The sequence below is a fragment of the Capricornis sumatraensis genome, chromosome 18 (assembly GCF_032405125.1).
Source record: "Capricornis sumatraensis isolate serow.1 chromosome 18, serow.2, whole genome shotgun sequence".
In the NCBI taxonomy this organism is placed as follows: Eukaryota; Metazoa; Chordata; class Mammalia; order Artiodactyla; family Bovidae; genus Capricornis; species Capricornis sumatraensis.
In genome coordinates this window covers 17,299,083-17,319,559 of record NC_091086.1, presented here as the reverse complement: position 1 = coordinate 17,319,559, position 20,477 = coordinate 17,299,083, and the positions used below count along the sequence as shown (strand labels likewise).

General features: G+C 37.6%; 1 protein-coding gene across 1 annotated transcript; it reads left to right on the top strand.

Moving 5' to 3' along the window:
• Window positions 1-1,077: 1,077 nt before the first annotated feature.
• CENPH (centromere protein H) lies at window positions 1,078-18,668 on the top strand. Its single transcript, XM_068990674.1, has 9 exons — window positions 1,078-1,269; window positions 4,732-4,787; window positions 9,645-9,693; window positions 10,091-10,165; window positions 12,141-12,197; window positions 14,241-14,304; window positions 14,634-14,685; window positions 17,003-17,166; window positions 17,821-18,668. The coding sequence occupies exons 1-9, from the start codon at window positions 1,145-1,147 to the stop codon at window positions 17,911-17,913; spliced, it is 735 nt and encodes a 244-aa protein (XP_068846775.1). The 5' UTR covers window positions 1,078-1,144; the 3' UTR covers window positions 17,914-18,668.
• The last annotated feature ends 1,809 nt before the right edge of the window (window positions 18,669-20,477 follow it).

The following is a 20,477-nucleotide window of genomic DNA, read 5'->3' as shown; positions in this document are numbered from 1 at the left end:
CTCAAAAAAGTGAAATAAAAAGTTCGAATCTTACAGTTGAATTTCACACTGAAAGTCTGCACTGCCTCCTAGAGGGCAGTGGGTAGCTCTGAACTTGGGCCTCTGGTTTCCCTGCCAAATGAGGGGCCTGGACTTAACGAGCTCAGAACAAAACTCTCAAATCCTTTTCTCTGCCAACCTGCTCTCCACACGCATCTTCCAGGGCAGCAGATGGAAGAAGAATTCTAAAATGGATCAAGAATCACTATCCCAGCTCAAAGGCTGAAAGACCGTTGATGTCCGGGTTCTCCCCTCCAGGTCGCGGTGCCACAAGCCTGAGAGTGCCCCCAAATGGCTGCAGCATAGCGCTTAGCCCAGCTCGACAAAGCTGATGCTTAACTTTTTGCCTTCAAATTAAGTAATTGATGCCTTCAAACTGCGGTGCTGGAGAAGACTCATGAAATTCTCTTGGACAGGAAGGAAATCAATCAACTTTAAGAGCGATCAACCCTGAATATTCACTGGAAATACTGATGCTGAAGCTGAAAGTGGAAAGTGAAAGTCGCTCAGTAGTGTCCGACACTTTGCGACCCCACGGACTAAACATTCCATGGAATTCTCCAGGCCAGAATACTGGAGTGGGTAGCCTTTCCCTTCGTAACTCAGAGATCCAGGGAATCCCGCATTGCGGGCGGATTCTTTACCGGCTGAGCCATAAGGAAAGCCCAAGGCCATCTGATGCGACCAGAAGACTCATTGGAAAACTCCCTGATGCTGGGAAAGGCTGAGAGCAGAAGAAGAGGGCGTCAGAGGATGAGAAGGCTGGATGGCATCACCCAGGCAATGAACTTGAACTTGGGCCAACTCTGGGAGACGGTGGGGGACAGGGAGGCCTGGCGTGCTGCAGTCCATGGGGTCGCAAAGGGTCGGACACGACTGGGCGACTGAACAACAACTTTAATTACTAGAGCGGGAATAAAAGAAGGCACAGCCGCAACCATGGCAACCAGAAACCGGGGAGGAAAGGGCGGGGCCACGAGGCGGAAGGGGTGTTACCGAACACGAAGACCCTCCGGCTGGTTCCGGGTATCAATTTTGTGGCGGGAAAAGCCGCCCTTTCTGTGGAAGACTCCGCCAGTCCTGAGTCGTAGCTATTCGCGCCGGAATGGAGACGCAGTCCGAGGAGCAAGCCGTCACCAAGCCTGCGGACTCCGGAGGGGAAGGCGGGCCGCCGCAGGTCGCCGGCGCCCAGGCGGTGCGTCCGGAGGACCGCATGACCCTGCTGCTCAGGTTGTACCCTCTGACCGACTGGGGAGGAGCCAAGTGGGAGTCTTGGCCAAGAGCTCCCCTCTTTGCCGAAAATGTCTAGGGTTCGAATTCATTGTCGATCGCTTAATGGCTGGTGACTGGAGCATTCACATAAACTCTTTAAGCCCCTTTCTTCGTCTTGGAAAAGAGAGGGAAAATGACAGCTTCCTAGCTAAGTTGCTGTGGGAATTAAAAGAGATATTATGGGGTCAGCGTTTGGCAGAGGGCCTACGGAGCTATAATTAACATCGCCTTTCTTACCCACTCATGCCCTGCGGTCCTGATTTTCAAGCCCTTTGTGGGTTGCATCCAAGCCCAGATTTATACTGGAGGGAGGTTTCTCTGACCTTCTCTGTTATAGATATGACCCTTTTCAATCCAGAAGCTGCGTGTTTTGTATTTTCTACCAGGAAGCAATGTCTGTACGTTGCTAAGGAAGAGGCTTAATGAGAAAGGGCATCATTCTTCTACTCCAGTGGGCAATTATGGTCCTGAGCCATATCCATCCTACTCTTGTTTCTGTGTGACCCCTCAAGCTAAAATTAGTTTTCATGTGTTTAAATGGTTGGGGGAAAAGTTATAAAATGTTAATAATAGGTAAAAATTATATGAAATTAAATTTGTCTCCTTATGTAACGTTTTATTGGAACTCAACTTGCAAGGACAGAGTTAAGTAGTTACAGCAGATACCATGAGTGAGAGTGAGTGAAAGTTGTTAAATTGTGTCTGACTCTTTGTAACCCTATGGACTGTAGTCTGCCAGGCTCCTCTGTCAGTGGAATTCTCCAGGCAAGAATACTGGAATGAGTAGCCATTCCCTTCTCCAGAAGTCTTCCCGACCCATGGATCGAACCCAGGTCTCCTGCTTTGACAGGCAGATTCTTTATCGTCTGAGCCACCAGGGAAGCCCACAGTAGGAAGCCTATTGTATCTACTATAGGACTCACAAAGCCTAAAATATTTACTTTCTAGTCCTTTACAGAAAAAAATTTGCAGACCTAAATCGTAACAAGGGGATTTTTTTAAAAAAAAGCTTTGTAACTGTATGTATTTCAACTTCATTACTGCTTTGAAAGGCCTCACCTAATAATAAACCTCACAACCTCACCTTCAAAATTACCCCCCTACAAATACACAACAGGTTCCTCCAAACATGGAATCTTATAGCCCAGGTCTTACCCTTCCTTTCCCACTCCACAGTTTTCCCCTTGCCTCCTCACTCATGAAAGTTGCTGGGCAAATTTTTCACCTACAAGGGACTGAACATCTTCTGTTAAAGACTCTGTGGGTATGGCTGGAAGTCTCCAGATAGTCATGCTTTTACATGGCTTTTCAACATCCAGCTCTGATTGGTACAAGACGGGTAGTTCTTACCCTCAGATTTCGTCAAGTGATTGCTCTTAATTTCTTTGGCTTTGGCTTCACTGACAACCAGAGCCCAGACTATTTCATTTTGGGGCAGGTCAGCTTCTTGGAGGCATTTTTGGCAACCTCTGGCGCTCCAGAACCACAGGATCAACCTTTGTCTCATGATTATGGAGATATTGTTGTCCAGGAGCTGTTCTGTGGGTTCAAGTGGAATTGATCTGGCTGACGTACTATAAAGAGTCTGTCAAATAGAGTTTAATATATATATATATATATGGAGGGAGGTAACATAACTTTCTCCCAAACCATTTAAACACATGAAAACTAATCTTAGCTTGAGGGGTCACACAGAAACAAAGAGTAGGATGGATATGGCTCAGGACCATAGTTGCCCACTGGAGTAGAAGACTGATGTCCTTTCTCATTAAGTCTTTTCCTTAGAAACGTACAGACATTGCTTCCTGTTAGAAAATACAAAAGACGCAGCTTCTGGATTGAAAAGGGTCATATCTATAACAGAGAAGGGCAGAGAAACCTCCTTCTTTCACACGAAGACATTTAGAAGACACCGAATTCTTTCCTTTTAACTATTCCCATTCATTTTATCTATGGGCCATTGGATCTGGTGAATTCCTATCCAGAGTTCTCAGAGCTATATAGGAAAGTGCTCATATAGTCCAGGGTCAATTCCAGATGACCATAATAGCCACTGTTCACAGCTAGAACATCCCATGGGTTTCTTGAAGGCATATAAGGGCTTCATCAGCTCCTGAACTGGAACGACTAACTTTCCTGTATTACTTTCCCCTATTCCCATCTGTTGTGTATTACACTTAGGAATAAATGCCCCAAAGAGGTCCTGGCCACCAAACACTATTCTCTCACAAAAGTCCACCTGACTCAACTGGTGAACAGCATTTAGTAAAAAAAAAAAAAGGCAGCAGGAACTCTGGGGGTGACATAATAGCCCACTTTCCCATTCCTTTGACCTTTGACCAAGTGTATGGGCTTGCCTTCATCTTTTTGTTCTCAGAAAATGCTAATGAACACTACTCACTGACCTGGAAAGACAATCTTTTGTGTAAGTCTTTGAAACACTTGAATGACTAAATTAAAAATCCCTTTCTACCTACAATATGAAATAATAAAATATTAAAGATATAACATCTCCTTTTCCATCTCAGCTAAAAATGAATTATTGTTTCAGTGTGTCATAAAATGCTGTCTTACTTAAACTCTTAAGAAATTGCCCTTTTCATTTGGAATTTTAAAACAGGGAACTTAATGTTGTGAAGCTTTAAAATTTTGTCTAATGTTCCTTAGCTACTTAACTAGATCTCAGAGTCACAAAACAAACTCAGAACTGGAGAATTACCAGGTAAATGTGAAACATCTAATAAGTAGTTATCATTTTACCCATAGCTCTTCTACCCATTTTTTGTATGATTTTTAAGTAAGTAGAGTCATAGGATGACTAAGAAAACTATATAAATTACTTATTTATCCAAGGATTAGTACCTTTGATATTTTTCTGTATCTCTTAAGAATGTTTCAATCTGTTTGTAACGCATTACTGTGTTTGGGGGTTTACCACTTTAATCTATTTCTTTGTGTAGTGTTCTCTTTGAGCTGTATTTCAGTGTGGCCCATTAAAAATAAATTTAAAAATCAAAATTTTAACTTTTCCTTACAGATGCTGTTTTCCTACTGTATTTCATTTTGTGTATTTTTCTGAGGCATAACATCTTGTATGCCTATTTTAAATAAAATGAGGCCAACCTGGAAGATCTTTTTTTTAAATATATATGTGCCAAGTCTTAGTTGCCGTGTGTGGGAGGGAGCTTTCATTGCAGCATGTGGAATCTAGTTTCCCAACCAGGGATTGAACCTGGGCCCCTTGCATTGGGAGCACTGAGTCTTAACCCCTGGACCGCCAGGGAAGTCCCTGTAAGATTTTAATGCTGTTTATTTATACTCATTTTGTTGCATCAGATTCCAAAAAAGATGAGTTGATTTATCATATAGTAATGAATAAAACCTCAATAATTATATAACTCTCTTCTTATCTGTTTTCAGGCTAAGAGCACAGACCAAACAACAACTCTTGGAATATAAGTCAATGGTTGATGCACGTAAGGATTTCCATTTTCAAATAAGGTTTTGTCAGTTTGATGATGAACAGTACTCCAGGGAAAAGATCGATTTTACAATTATTTATCTAGGGAAGGAGGGGTGTTAGGAATTCAGGAAAATTAAGTTCTATTGATTGGAAATTCCTGTGGGCTTAGCTACCATCAACAACTTGGACATTAAGTTAGGAGATTAGATGATTGTTGAACAAGTGATCTGAGACCTATACTTTGAGAAACACTGGATTAATGACATGAGAGCAGAAGGGAGATAGGCATAAAAGTGTGACTGACAATTTTCAATTCTATATAAAAATTTTAATTTATCTTTTACAATTATTAATCCAAAAATCTCAGGACCAAGAGAGTAGTTAAATGATGGGTTTAGTCGTCCTAAGTAATAACCACCTAACGCCACCTGATTTATTATAAGCCCGTGGGTCACAAAGATAGATTTTGGTTACTTTTTCTTTCTCTATGAAATAAAACCAAATAGTACACTGTGTTGAATCAAGAATTGTGGAGAAGCCTAGGCACCTCATAGATGTTTTAGTTACTTCCCTGAGTCCATGTTTGAACCTCAATAATTTTTGTGCTCTGTTCAAGCTCCCTTTAAGGCCACAGATCAGAAGGCATTTCTGGTGTGTTTTCCAACCCCATTCTAGGGTTTCTAAAATCATCTTATGCAAAAAACAGAACAAAAGAAAACAAAACCTTAAAAAAAGATGGCCCCCAGCCTCTCTTCTGCTTACTATAGCTAGTAACCATAGGAGTTAGGAAGTGAATCAGACTTTACTGGCTCTAAAGTCATGTCCCTTTTGTAATATCAATAATGCCTATATAAGAGTATATATTATCTATAAAGTACTTATATTTATATGTATATATGTGTAACAATCACTTTGCTGTATACCTGAAACTAACACAACACTGTAAATCAACTATAATGCAATTAAAAAATGCTTACCTCAAAGATGATCAGTAGGTCACTGTCCTTCCCCTGGAGGAATTAATGGTGTCCTTCTTTCCAAAGCCTATGTTCCTTGTATTAAACAAATTATATTTATCTTAGAGATGAGAAGTAGGACTTGTCAATACTTTTACTGGCATGAGAGCCCACATATTATATGAAAAAGTATAATTGATCTTAGACAATGAGGTGTAGGGGAAAAGCTATTTAAAACTTGAACCGTTGTGGAATTATCTCCAGTGGTAATCATGCAGTCATAGTTGAATGAATGGTGGGTGCTAGGAATGGAGATATGGTGTTGAACAAGGCTGACTTTATCCTCATGGAGCTTAAATTCTGTGTAGCAAAACAGGTAAGCAAAGAGATGTGAGATAATTATGAGGTGAGGTAAATGTGATGAAGGAAATAATGGTATGATAAGAGGGAAGGACTACTTTAGATACAGTAATCAGAGATGGATTCTTCAAGAAGATGACCTTAGAGCTAAAATCCAAGTGATAAGAATCTGCCTCCTCATGCAGTTCTTGTTTGCCCTGTATAGCTAATTGTGAAGGAGTTGTGACGTCTAAAATCTTGAGTAGACTTACTAGTCTGCACTGTAGAATTTCTGCAGCTAAAGGAGAGGACCGATTGTTACGGCTTCCTGGTGGCTCAGATGATAAAGAATCTGCCTGCAATGCAGGAGACCTGGGTTCAAACCCTAGGTTGGGAAGATGCCATGGAGAAGGGAATGGCAACACACTTCAGTGTTCTTGACTGGAGCATTCCATGGACAGAGGGGTTAGTCCATGGCGTCAAAAAGAATGGGACATGAGTGAGCCACTAACACACACATAAGAAGTTAGGTTTTAGTTTTGAAGAGAAGATATGTATCTAAAATTGATTAGTGTTTACCACTAAAAAATAACAGACTTTATTGCTTGAAGGCTTTTTTTTTTTTTTACAATAAGTGCATCTATTTTAAGGGTATGATTTGATGAGGTTTTTTTTATAGATGTTGTTGTAAAGATTTCTTTAATTTTTGGCTGTGGTGAGTCTTCATTGCTGCACGCTGGCTTTCTCAAGTTGCAGCAAGTGGGGGCTCATCTCTAGTTGTGGTGTACAAGCTTCTCATTGCGGCAGCTTTTCTTGTTTCAAAGCATGGATTCTAGGTGCATGGAGTTGCAGCACGTGGGCTCTGTAGTTGTGGCTCCTGGGCTCTAGAGCATAGGCTCAATAATTGTGGCACACAGGTTTAGTTGCTTCACATGTGGGATCCTCTCGAGCCAGGGTTCAGACCGGTATCCCTTGCCTTACAAGGTGGATTCTTAACCACTAGATCACCAGGGAAGCCCAATTTGATGAGTTTTGACAAATATATACATCTCTTTAATCAAGATCACCACTAAAATCAAAGATGTAAACATTTCTACAGAAAGAGACTCACAGAAGATGAACTTATTTGATATGTGACTAGTACAGCTAACTAATTTCACTTCAGTTTTACTTTAGTTGTACTACTCACATAGCACATGGTTCAGCCACAATGTGGCTGGTGGCTACCATATTGAACAGTGCAGATATTAAGCATTTCATTTATCATAGAACAGTGCTTTTGAACAGCATTTGATGTAAATGTATTTATATGGTGGTTTTTTTTTTTTTCAACATCTTTCGTGACTTAATTCATGCAACAAAATTCACCATTTTAAAATGTACAATTCAGTAACTTTTAGTATTATTTACAATATTGTGTAACCATTACCACTATCTAATTGCAGAACATTTGCATTACTCTGTAAAGAAACCCCAAACCTGTCAGCAGTCACTCCCAAAGGGTCTGGCTACTTTTTGTACAGTGTAGCATTTCTGTGATTCATCCATGCTCTTTTGTTTCAGTAATTCATTCCTTTTTATTGTGAAGTACATTTTATGATGACTGCACCACAATTTGTTAATCCATTTACCTGTTGAACATTTGAATTGTTTCCAGTGTTTGCCCCTCATAAATAAAGCTGCTATGGACAGTTGTCATTTGTATATCTTTTTGTGGACATTTGCTTTCATTTCTCTTGGTTAAATACCTAAAAGTGAAATTTCAAGGTGATAAGTGTATGTTTAACTTTTTAAGAAACTACCAAACTGCTAAAATAGTTATACCATTATGGCAGATTCCTCCCCAGCAGTGTATGAGGTTTCCAGTTGCTCAATATCTTCTCCAAAACTTCGTACTGTCAGTCTTTTTAAATTTTAGCCATTCTAGTAAGTATGTAGTGATATATTTTATGTGGTTTTAATTTATATTTCCCTAATAACTGATATTGTTGATCATCTTTTCATGTCTTATTGGTAGTTTACTTTTTGAAGTGCCCTTTCAAATCTTTGCCCATTTTTAGTTAGATTGTTAGTCTTACTGAGTTTGAGTTTTAATTAAAAATGAAAATATTATATATTTTCTTAAACATTCACTTCTTTCAAAAAATAAATACAGTCCTGTTTCAGATGAGTAAATATATATGTGTGTGTGTACATATATATATGTATATATATATGGCAGAAATTTTCTCCCAGTTTGTTGCTTTTTTATTTTCTTAACAGTGTCTTTTCAGGAGCAGAAGGCATAAATTTTTATGAAGTGTTGTTTTTCACTGTTTTTCTTTTGTGGTTTGTGGTTTTTGAGTTCTGTCTAAGAAACTGACTATTTCAAGGTTGCAAAGGTTTTCTCCTATGTTTGTTCTAGAAGTCTTAAAGTTTTAAGTTTAACATTCAGTACTGTGATTCATTTTGGGTTAAGTTTTGGGTATAGTGTAAGCTACGTAAGGGTCAAGGTTCATTTTTTTTCCTGTGTAACCCATTGTATATGTGTAGGTCTATTTCTGGACTTTTTCTTCTGTTCCTTGGAGGAACTTGTCTGTCTTTACAGTGGTGCCACACTCTTTGGATTACTGTAGCTTTATAGTAAGTCTTGATTATCAGCTACTGTAAGTCCTTCAAGTTCATTCTTTGTCAAAACTGTTTTGACTATTCTTGGTCCTTTATTTTTCTATGTGCATTTTAAAATCAACTTGTCAATATTCTGGGATTTTGAGTGGGACTCTGGAAGCTCAGCTGGTAAAGAATCCACCTGCACTGCAGGAGACCCCGGTTCGATCCCTGGGTCAGGAAGATCCCCTGGAGAAGGGCATGGCAACACACTCTAGTATTTTTGCCTGGAGAATCCCCATGGAGGAGCCTGGTGGGCTACGGTCCATGGGGTCACAAAGAGTCAGACGCGACTGAGCAACTAAGCACAACACAGCATATAGATCAGTATGGGTGAATTCGTTATATTAGCAGTTGTTAGATTAGCCATGATTCTCCCAGTACATGTAGGTAGTATATCTTTCCATTTTACTGTTTGATAGTGTATAGTGTAGAGGTCATACATACATGTATTTTGTTAAATTTATCCTTAATTATTTTGTGTTTTTGGATGTAATTTTACATATATTTAAAATTTCTTATATATAGACATAGTTTCTATTTTTTTACATTGATCTTGATTTTTTTACTCTCTTTTTCTATCATTCTAATCTGTGCTGTCTAATATGTTAGTCACTAGCTCCATGTGGCTCCTGAATACTTGAAATATGGTCATTCCTCACTGAGGACTAAATGTAAAATGCAAACAGAAGAAAAGATTGTGAACTATTTCAATAGTAATTCCAAATTGCTTAAAGTGACAATATTTTCGATCTACTGGGTTAAATAAGCTATATTAAAATTAATTTCACTTGTTTCTTTACTTGTATAATGTGGAAACTAAAAATTTTAAATTACATATTTGGTTTGCATTTGTGGCTCACATTATATTTTCGTTGGACAACACTTTTATGAAATATTACTAACTTCAAAAATTTATTCATTTGTAGATGAAGAAAAGACTCCAGAACAAATCATGCAGGAAAAGCAAATTGAAGCGTATGTCATATTTTAAAATTTTAGTTGTGGTTTTTACAGATTTAATAATATTATCCATCTTATAATATTTTCTTTCTTTTTCCTTTCTTTGTTTTTCCATGTAATTTGTCATGCACATGTTGAGAAGTTACTGATGTGGGATGTCAACTTACATGCACATGAGTGAGCTATCACATTAGCAGTCTCGGCACTGGCCCCACTTTAACAGGATATTTATCAAAGTAACTCAGTGAGAGTCAAGTTACCAAATCTGGAAATGTCAGTGTGGAATCCTGTAGAATACTATTATTTAGATAACAGGCATTTTACTTTCTTCAAAGATTTACTTTATACCTTTATTCCAGTAGTTACTTTATCTGACATTGCTGACATTCTTTGGTTCATGCTTCTTTGGCAGTAAAATTGAAGAACTAGAAAATGAAGTTGAAGAGGCAAAAACTGCTTTTGAAATGAAAAAGCTTGCGTTAGACAGGTAATTATTACATTTTAAGTATGCAAGATGGGTATGGCTCAAGGTGGGGTGTGTGTGTGCTAAGTCGCTTCAGTCATATCCAGCTCTTTGCAACCCTATGGACTGTAGCCCACTAGGCTCCTCTGTCCATGGGAGTCTCCAGGCAAGAATACTGGAGCAGGTTGCCATGCCCTCCTTCAGGGGATCTTCTTGAGCCAGAGATTGAACTGGAGTCTCTTATGTCTCCTGCTTTGGCAGGTGGGTTCTTTACCACTAGTCTGAATTAATCAAAATGATGATTAGTTGATGGTCCCACAAATTTTGAGCACTGAGAGAAAAGTTACATCATTAATGTTTTCATTTGAAGAAGTTACATAAGACAGTGTTAATAAGAAAATGTCAATCAAGACAATAGACGTGTGAGGTTAAATCACATTTGGTGTTGGAAAGGATTATACAATTTATTTTTGGTTGTGCTAGGTCTTAGTCGTGGCACGAGGAATCTTTAGTTGCAGCGTGTGGGATTTAGTTCCCCAGCCAGGAATTGAACCCAGGCCCCTGCATTGTGAGCTTGGAATCGTAGCTACTGAGCCACCAGGGAAGTCTCATATTTATTCCAATAACTCTTAATGGAGTAAAGGAATTGTCATTGAGTTTAAATGTATTTTTAATTTTAGACTTTGCATCTGTATTTTAGAATTCATTCACCAAATATTTGAGTGCTTACTGTGTCAGAGCTTTGTGCTGGATGCTGGTATATAGCTGTCAGTAAGACAAACGTAGTCTCTATTATAGATTTATGATCTGAATTAATAATCTCAATCCAGTGAATGACTCTAATAGTTTTTCCCTTGTATTTCTGACCTTCCCAGATACATTTACTTACATTTAATTGAAAATAATTAAAGTCCTTTTAATTACTTCTAGTAGTGAACTTTCTTGCCTCATTTAATGTGCTGGCTCATTATATAGATGATATTTTTTGACTAAGATCAGAGCTATTAAGATATCCTCTTTAATGAAATGACTAATATTGCTGAGCTTATTACCTTTCTATTAGCACTTATTTACTAGCTATTGAATTTAAAAACAAATTATAGTGCTTGCTTATACATAGACATATTTTAAAGTTTATAGTTGAGTATGGCTTTGTATTCCCTAACTCTACCTAATTTTAGCCTGCTGATCTGTATGCCTTTTTTTCTTCTTCCAGTTTTATTGAGATATAATTGAAATACAGCAGTGTATAAGTTTGGGCCTCCCTGGCAGCTCAGTGGCAAAGAATCCGCCAGCCAATGCAGGAGACATGGGTTTGATCCCTGGGTCAGGAAGATCCCCTGGAGAAAGGAAATGGTAACCTACTCCAGTATTCTTGCCTGGAAAATCTCATAGACAGAGGAGCCTGGCAGGCTACAGTCCATGGGGTCACAAAAGAGTCGGACACAACTTAGCGGCTAAACAATAACTGTCTAAGTTTAAGGTGTAGAGCATGTTTTGACTTACATGCATCCTGAAATGATCATCATAGGAGGTTTAGTGAACATCAGCCATCTCATACAGATACAAAATTTTAAAAATAGAAAAAAAATTTTTTTGTTGTGAGAATTCTTAATCTCTTAACTTTCATATGTAGCTTATAGCAGTGTTAATTGTATTTTATCATATTGTACATTACATTTTGTAGTGCCTTATTGCTTCCTCCCAGCCCTGCACCTAGGTGGATGGTTTGGAGAGCAAGTTCAGGCAGGGTATCAAGTCAGCTCAGCCCCTCGCCTGGCCATGTACAACCACATGCAACAGCCCCATCCCTCTTGGTGTTACTTCGTGTTTCTATGACTGATTTATCAAATTATTTCCCATATAATACTGTTTAAAAACCTACTTTTGTTTTATGTTACATTTAAACAGAAAGGAATCTTTGTTGTATTTTTAAATATTCTTTTCACTGTACCATAAATGTTATCCATGTTTTATAATGCAGTTTTTTCCTCTATAGGATGCAACTTTCAACTGCACTAAAAAAACACCTGGAGAAGGTTGATATCAAGACTAGGTATGTTTTTTTTGTTTTATGTTTTCTGGATTTGGTCAGGATGGCAGTAAGGGAGATCGCATAATGATTAGTTCCATGAATTTTTTCTTTAATTATCTGTCACTGTTGACCACCTTTATCTGGGAAATAAGAAAAGTAGGCTCGTCTCATCCTTACAAACTTTATAGTCCTACTGACATCCTGTTCCAAATGGATGGGACCCTGAGGTTTTACCCCGATCTAGAATTTTGAAGGAAGCTTTTGAAAGTTAACTTTTGTTTGATACTTACTGTAAGACAAGAACAATGCTATCTCATTTAAGCCAACAATAACCCAATGAGATAGGAAATATACTCCTCATTTTTCATGGGCAGAAATGAGTAACTTATATAACTTGTCAAGGAATATAAAATAAAGACTCTGGCATTCAAGGTCATCTGTAATCCGATCCTAAGACGGGAAGCTGGCAACCCACATACAACAAGCCTCCCAAAGGATGGTGGCACTAGGAAATATGAGAACCACTCTTCTTGCCCGGTCTTATTTCTGCCCTTTTACTCCGGCTGTACCAAACTGCTTGTTAGGTATTCTTCGTAATTACACTTGACCCTGGAACAGCATGGGTTTGAACTGTTTGAGTCCACTTCTATGCAGGTGTTTTGTGTGTTTTTTTTCAATAAATATAGTACCTGTATTTTCATTTTACAGATCTTTAAGTATGGGGGAAAGTTTGTATTTATTTAGAGGTCACAGTATGTGGAATCAATGAACTAGGGTTTGATCCAGACTGTTTCAGCTTTCTGTCCTTGGGTGAGCCATTTAATTCCTGTGTTTTTGAGGCAGAGGTAGCAATGCTGTGGACTGTGTAGACAGTTGGTAACTCTAACCATCCACTCTGCCTGCACTGTTCAAGGATCAGTTGTACTTTTACATCCTCTAAGACTCAGGGTTTCCTTATTCTACCCTTTCCACAACTCTTACACAATCCATTACTGATTCTAATGAAGTCATAATGATGGTTGTGGATTTATTTTTTTCCCCCATAAGATTCTTTCCTCTTTGAAAACAGGTACTGTGTTTTATTCTGTTTTATAATCTTGGTGCGTGGCACAATCTTGACATGAGGTAGTCTCTCAGAAATACTTGTTGAAGAAATGGGGAATAAAAGCAGTTGATTCAGTGAAACTGTTGTGTCTGATATAGTTAGATACATGTCATTATACATTTGTCAAAATGCATAGAATGTACACCACCAAGAGTGAACCCTAATGTAAACTGTGGACTTTGGAGCATGATAATGTGTCAGTGTAGGTTCATCATTTATAACAGATGGGCTACTCTGGTGGAGGAGGCTGTGCAAGTGTGGGGCCAGAGGGTATACGGGTTTCCCTTCCACTTGGTTTTGCCCTGAACCTAAAACTGGTCTAAAAACTAACATCTAGGGACTTCCCTAGTAGAACAGTGACTAAAATTTGCACTCCCAACGCAGGGGGCCCCGGGTTCGATCCTTGGTCAGGCACCTAGATCCCATGTGCCTCAACTAAAGGTCCCCCATGCTGCAATGAGGATGGCAGATCCTGTGTACTGAAACTAAGACCCAGCACAGCCAAATTAATGTATTTTTTTAAAAATCCTTAAGTCCGTTTCCAAAAAAACCCTATGTATTAGCAAGTTAGGGTTTTTTTCTCCCTAAGTATGAGATTTTTAGAAATGTTCTGGGGACTTCCTTTGTGATCCAGTAGTTAAGACTCTGTTTCCACTGCAGAAGACACTGGTTCGATCCTTGGTCAGGGAACTAAGCTCCTGCATGCTATGGGGTATGGCCAAGAAAAAAAAAAAGAAATGTTCCTACATGCTTAAATTTGATATTCTTTGTTGTCTATGAGCAAAAAGTTTTCTAGGGAAATGCATCAGAAATTTAGTTTACCCCAAACTTGTCTAGACTTATTTTGTTAAACAATGACTATACTAAAGTGTACATTGGATATAATGAAAAAATATATATACTGATTTCTTAATGAAAATTTTTAAACTTAATAAATCATATTTTTTATTCCTTTTCAGTGTGCTCATGAATAATATGAAACAAATATTAAATCTGAATAAACTAATAATGAAATCACAACAGGTAATTTTGAACATAAAGCTGCTTATGCATTCTCATGATTTCAGTAACACATTCTTGCTGGTAACTGTATGTGACTAAATAGGATTACCCAAAGACTGGTATGTTTGGAATTCAGTATCCTTAAGTTTTCTCTCTTTTCATAGTTCCATTATTTCTGACTAATTATCTACTTACCATTTAAGCTACTCTTTCTTTCCCTTTTGTTGTGTAAAAATAGAGGAATTGAAAACTGAAGCTCTAGAAAATATGAATAGATAAAATTCAATGATTTAAATATTATAGGTGTGTTCTTAGGTTATATGCCTTAATCTTTTTATTTCTAATAACAGGAAACTTGGGATTTGGAGGAAAAATTGCTTGATGTTAGAAAGAAGAGATTGCGTATGTAGAACACTTTTTGGCTCTTTTTTTCGAGAACACATTTTTCACTTAATACGAAGATCTCCCAATCACTGAAAATTTTTTTAATTTTCTGATTTTCTTAAAACTTCGGATGTGGCAATTTAAAGAGTAGTATATACAGTGCAATTTGCTAGATCTATTGTTTTAGAACTTTGAATCACAAAAATTAATACATTCTTAGTGGGGGGGAAAATATCAAGTAATACAGAAAAGTATAATGGGAAAGCCATACCTCCTTCTTGTGTGACCACAATTAGATATACATCATTTCAAGCCTTTTCCACACCCAAATAAACATTTATATGTATAATTTTTCAAATTATTTATTTTGATTTTTGGCTGCATGGGGTCTTTGCTGCTTTGTGAGGAGTTTTCACTGACTGGGGAGCAGAGGCCCCATTCTTTGTTGCAGCACTTCACTTCTTATTGTGGCGGCTTCTCTTGTGGTGGAGCACAGGCTCTAGGTGTGAACGCTTCAGCAGCTGCAGCACACAGGCTCAGTACTTGTGACTAGGGCTTAGCTACTCCACGACGTGTGGAATCCTCCCAGACCTGGGATCGAACGCATGTCCACTCCATGGCAAGCAGCTTCCTGGGGGAGTCCACACTTAATTTTATTTTTCTGGTACATAATTTTTAAATGATCACTTGATACATATGGTTCTATAGTTTAACTTAACATGAGATAGCTTTTTGCATTGAAATTTTTGAAATGTTTTATTGAAATCTATTTCAGAGAAAACTAAGGCTAGTTCTGCATATTCTCTATAAAGAAATTGAAAACAAAAATATACATAAAAATTTTTTTATTTTATCAAGAGATAATCGATCTTCAGTGCTTTTTATTTATAAAATTGGCATAATTTTATTCTGTATTACTCCTTTTTTTTGTTTAACAGTTACAGGCATGATTTATTATTTTAAAATACTATGTATATTTGCTTTTTAAAAAATTATTCATTTATTTTTATTGTTTTCGGCTGTGCTGGGTCTTCACCGCTGCACGGACTCTTCTCGAGTTGCGGCAAGCGAGGGCTACTCTTGGCTGCTGTGCCGGTTCTCACTGGAGTGGCTTCTTTTGTGGAGCAGAGCCTCTAGGGCCCAGGGGCTTTGGCACGGGCTCAGGAGTTGTGGTGCTTGCTTGGGCTCTAGAGCACAGATTCAGCAGTTGCGGCACATGGACTTATTTCCTTCCATGGCACGTGGGATCTTCCCGGATCAGGGATCGAATTCTTGTCTCCTGCCTTGGCAGGTGGATTCTTGACCACTGAGCCACCAGGGAAGCCCCTAGATTTGCCTTTTGTAAGTAATCTCAGGGTCAGAAGTAGTCCTGTCACCTGTCTAATCACCTTTTGGCTTTTTTTCCATTGCATTCCAACCTGCTTTTGATACATCAGAGTCAAAGAACTGAGCTCCTGAGATATACCCATTTATATTTTTAAATACTGTCTGTCCCCAACTTACGATGTTTCAACTTACAATTTCTTTACTTTACGATGATATGCATTCAGTAGAAACTGAATTCAGATTTTGAATTTTGCTTTTTTCTGGGCTCATTATAGTCTCTCATGTGATGCCAGGCAGCAGCAGCCACGTGGTCATGAGAGTAAACCACCAATACATTTACAACTATTATATTTTTCACTTTTAGTATTCAGTAAATTACATGAGATATTTAATATATTGTTAAAAAGCAGGCTTTGTGTTAGGAGGTTTTGCCCAATTGCAGGCTAATGTAAGTGTTCCGAGCATGTTTAAGGCAGGCTAGACTAGGTTGTGATGTTTGGTAGATTAGGTACATTTTTGACTTAGGATATTTTCAACTGAAGATGAAAGGAAGATCTCTAGTATAATTCTCAGAATATTTCAGGAACAACAGAAAAAATGGTTGATGATATTTATCCCTGGAGAAGGGGATCTTACCTATCTTTGAAAATTTATTAAAATGTAATTTTTGAAAATTAAGGGGGAGAGTATTTCCTTACATATATCACCTATGTTTTTGGCAACCCAGAGGAAGTCCTCTGACATGATGCCTTGGCAGACATTTATAGACAGTATCATTGTCATGCATGCACACTTGAACATCTACAGAGGGCATTGCTAAGTATGAAATTAAAATACTGGTGTTTTGCACCAGAGGAATCATTTTCATGTCAGAATGGAACTGCAACCTAAAATGCATAAAAATCTTCCCTTGACTGAAATAATCAGGAACTATTCTGCTTCAGAAGTTTTCAAGATTCTTGTTTATAGTTCTCATATATAGTATATTGCTTTATTTTTAACCCAACAGAATTAAAACAAGCTTCAGAAAGAAAGCTTTCAGAAATACAGACTGAAAAGAACAAACAGAAAGATGATTTGGATAGTATGGAAAATTCAGACAAAATAAAGACCATACAACAAAAACTGGAGACAGAGATACAGATTACTACAGTTATTCAACATGTGTTCCAGGTAATATTTATAAAAAGTAGAAAGGGGGGTAAATAACTTTCTAAAAGTGATTAATTCTATTATTTTCAGGCTTCATATTTTTATATATAACTGAATTGACTCAGTATCATTGAGCTGCAGTTTTTCAAAGAATAATGTCCAGAATTTTAATTAATTATAACCTTAATCAGTCCTCCATTGCCTACCACAAAAATAATCTTCACCTTTGTCAAAGTCTTGGAATTTTGCAAGGGCTAAGAATTAAGCTCTTTTACCTCTTGTCAAAATGCATATTACTTACACTTTAATTGCTTTTCACTGTAGAAATGCAAAATGAACTCTGAACCATAACTGTCATCTTTTTCCTTTAGGAAACACTGCAAATATCCTTCCTTAAGAGGTAAAAACTATCTACAAAAACTGGCAAAGCAGAAAAATTGTTATAAACATTGTCAATATTTCCCTAGCATTATGGCGATCAAGGTTGAAGCCTTATTGAAAACAGAAATAAAGATACAAGAACACATTTACTATTTTTTCCCATCATCACAGAGTAAATGTTCACACCTAGTTCTGTAAATATTTGATAAGTGAAAGACAATTTTTTAAAAATCGATAAATTTTTAAAACTGCTGAGAACTTTTAATTTTAAAACTTGTTTTTTTTTAATTACAGAACCTCATTTTGGGGAGTAAAGTCAACTGGGCAGAGGATCCTGCCCTCAAGGAAACTGTTCTGCAGCTTGAGAAGAATCTCACAATGATCTAATAGGAATTCTAGTTTGACATTTTTTGTTTCTGTTTTTAATGTCATTTAAATAGAAATTTCAAGTGAAATGCTTTTCAGTGTTTTCGGAATGATTCTAATACTACAGTTAATTTTTTTTTAGCTTGAGTTAAGTGTTACATGGAATCTATTGTTTTAAATCTAATAAAGTGACTGGGATAGTCTAAATCTGAAAATCAGCCTTGGAAGGGTCCCAAAAGACATCTAGTCCAGCATTCTACTGAATATGGACATTTTTTCTACAACATTCCTGGAAATCCCAGCTCTCATTTGCAATACTTCTGTGTATTTGTTTGTCAACAAAATATTAGAAAGTTAGAACAGCATATCCACACACATCTTTGTTTTTTTTTTTCAACTGTCAATTGTATTTTATTCAGATAAATCTCATTTTAGTTCAACTCACTACAGATTTTTTTTTTTGCCTTTTAAAAAAAATTGAGAAGACTTGCCTGGTGATCCCATGGCTGAGACTCCATGCTCCCAGTGCAGGGGGCCGAGTTCAGTTCCTGGTCAGGAAACTACATCCCACATAGCTGCAGTGAAGAGTGTGCATGCCACAGCTGAAGACCCCGCATGTGGCAACTAAGACCAGGTGCAGCCAAATAAGCAGCTTTTGTAAAAAAATTTAAAACTTGAGATATAATTGATACATAACACTGTGTAAGTTTAAGATGTACAACATTGTTGATCTGACCACCATTAGCTAACATCTTTATCATGTCACATAATTATCATTTCTTTATCATGGTGAGAATATTTAAGATTATCCTCTTGGGGCTCAGAGGTTAAAGCGTCTGTCTGCAATGCCGGAGACCTGGGTTCGATCCCTGGGTCAGGAAGATCCCCTGGAGAAGGAAATGGCAACCCACTCCAGTATTCTTGCCTGGAGAACCCCATGGACAGAGGAGCCTGGAGAGCTACAGTCCACGGGGTCGCAAAGAGTCGGACACGACTGAGCAACTTCACTTTCACTTTCACTTTCTTAGTAACTTTGAAGTGTGTAATGTAGTATTGTTAACTAGAATCACAGTGTTGTACATTAGATCTCCAAAAGTTATTCATCTTCTAACTGCAAGTTTGTATCCTTTGACCACCATTTTCTCAGTTCTCACCCCTCCATCCACATTTTTAAACAGATACCCAAATAAAGCACCTCAATCATGAAAAAAGAAAAAGAAAAACATACTCTGATTATAGAAAAGTTGTGACTTTATTTTGTATTTTTAGGTTTATCATGTATTGCTTTTATTTAAAAAGTAAATGTTATTCTATCTTATTTAAAAAATAGAACTTAAAGCCTTTTATAGTATCTAGTTTCATTTTTTGAAAACTCTTGATTTGAGCTCTTTATTAATTTGGAGCTGTTGATAATTTTTATAGACACTGTAGCCTTTTCAACATTATTTTAAGAAAGACTTTAAGTTTGAAAAGATGTGCTACAATGGACAACAGTATTAGAAATCTGTTCTTTAGATCAGTAACAAAAATGATATTTGCCTAAATTTGAATTCTGAAAGCTTTTCTTTGGAATATTTATAGTTTGGCTTCATTTGTTTCGATAAATCATAATTTATGTGTAGCTTTTTATTTTACATGTAGTTACTCTTTTTTCCACAGTGTATTCTTGGAAATTGTCAATGTGAATTATAAAACAAGTTATATTTGTCTCATAGAAAACCTTTCTGGAAAATACTTTCCTGATCCAAAGCTATAGCATTAAATGTTATCATAGAGGCACACTTTATTAGTGAATCCCAACTCAAAGGATTATCACCATCCTCAGAAAAACCTCCTGCATTTTCCCAAGATTTTATTGTCCTGTTGTGTGCTCCCTCTTAAATCCCAGCTCTGAGAAAGAAATTGTATTAGTTATCTTTCTTGGAAATCATGCTGAATAACAACCTCAAATCTCAGTGGCTTGTAAGAAATACATTCTCTGTTGGCTCCATGGTTTGGCTGATTATCCTAGGACCCAGGCTGAGGGAGCAGCCACTGTCTGAAACACATGCTCATGGCTTATCAGGCCAAGTCAAATTACGCAAGCACATTTGATTTCTACTTAGAGCAAGTGTACATTATATCCATCCAGGTTCCACTGACCAAGCTCAACACTGGGGCAGTAAAGTATACACCTCTCTCACAGCAGGAAGTGCTGAGTTTCAGAGTAGGGGAAAGCAAATGGATATTTGCTGAAAAGAATATAGCCTACCACAGCCTGCTACCTTGGTCTTAAATATTAATTTCCCTTCTGCATGTAAAAGATGCACCTTTCCCCAAAGATGGTAAGCTAACAATGTCACCCAGGCATACCAGTTTCCAAGAGTCTCCACTTACGTTCAGATGGATTCTTCCTGATCTGGAGACCCTATGACCTGAAAAGACAAATGGTGTTGCTTCACACAGTCAGCAAATAGTGGTGACTGGGGCAATTCTGAAATACTGCTTGGCAAATGAAAGGAAGTGCCCCTTCTAAGGGGACAGGGAACTCCTTTGGATTTGGCTCTTGTTCTGCTGTCAGGAAGCAGTTCTTCATCTGTGGTCCT

What these genes read in the sequence shown, in the direction of transcription:
- CENPH (XM_068990674.1), top strand. Translation starts at nt 1,145, where the DNA reads ATGGAGACGCAGTCCGAGGAGCAAGCCGTCACCAAGCCTGCGGACTCC. An exon ending in TAATAATGAAATCACAACAG is followed by an intron (nt 14,305 to 14,633) that starts GTAATTTTGAAC and finishes TTCTAATAACAG; the next exon opens with GAAACTTGGGATTTGGAGGA. An exon ending in TGTTAGAAAGAAGAGATTGC is followed by an intron (nt 14,686 to 17,002) that starts GTATGTAGAACA and finishes TTAACCCAACAG; the next exon opens with AATTAAAACAAGCTTCAGAA.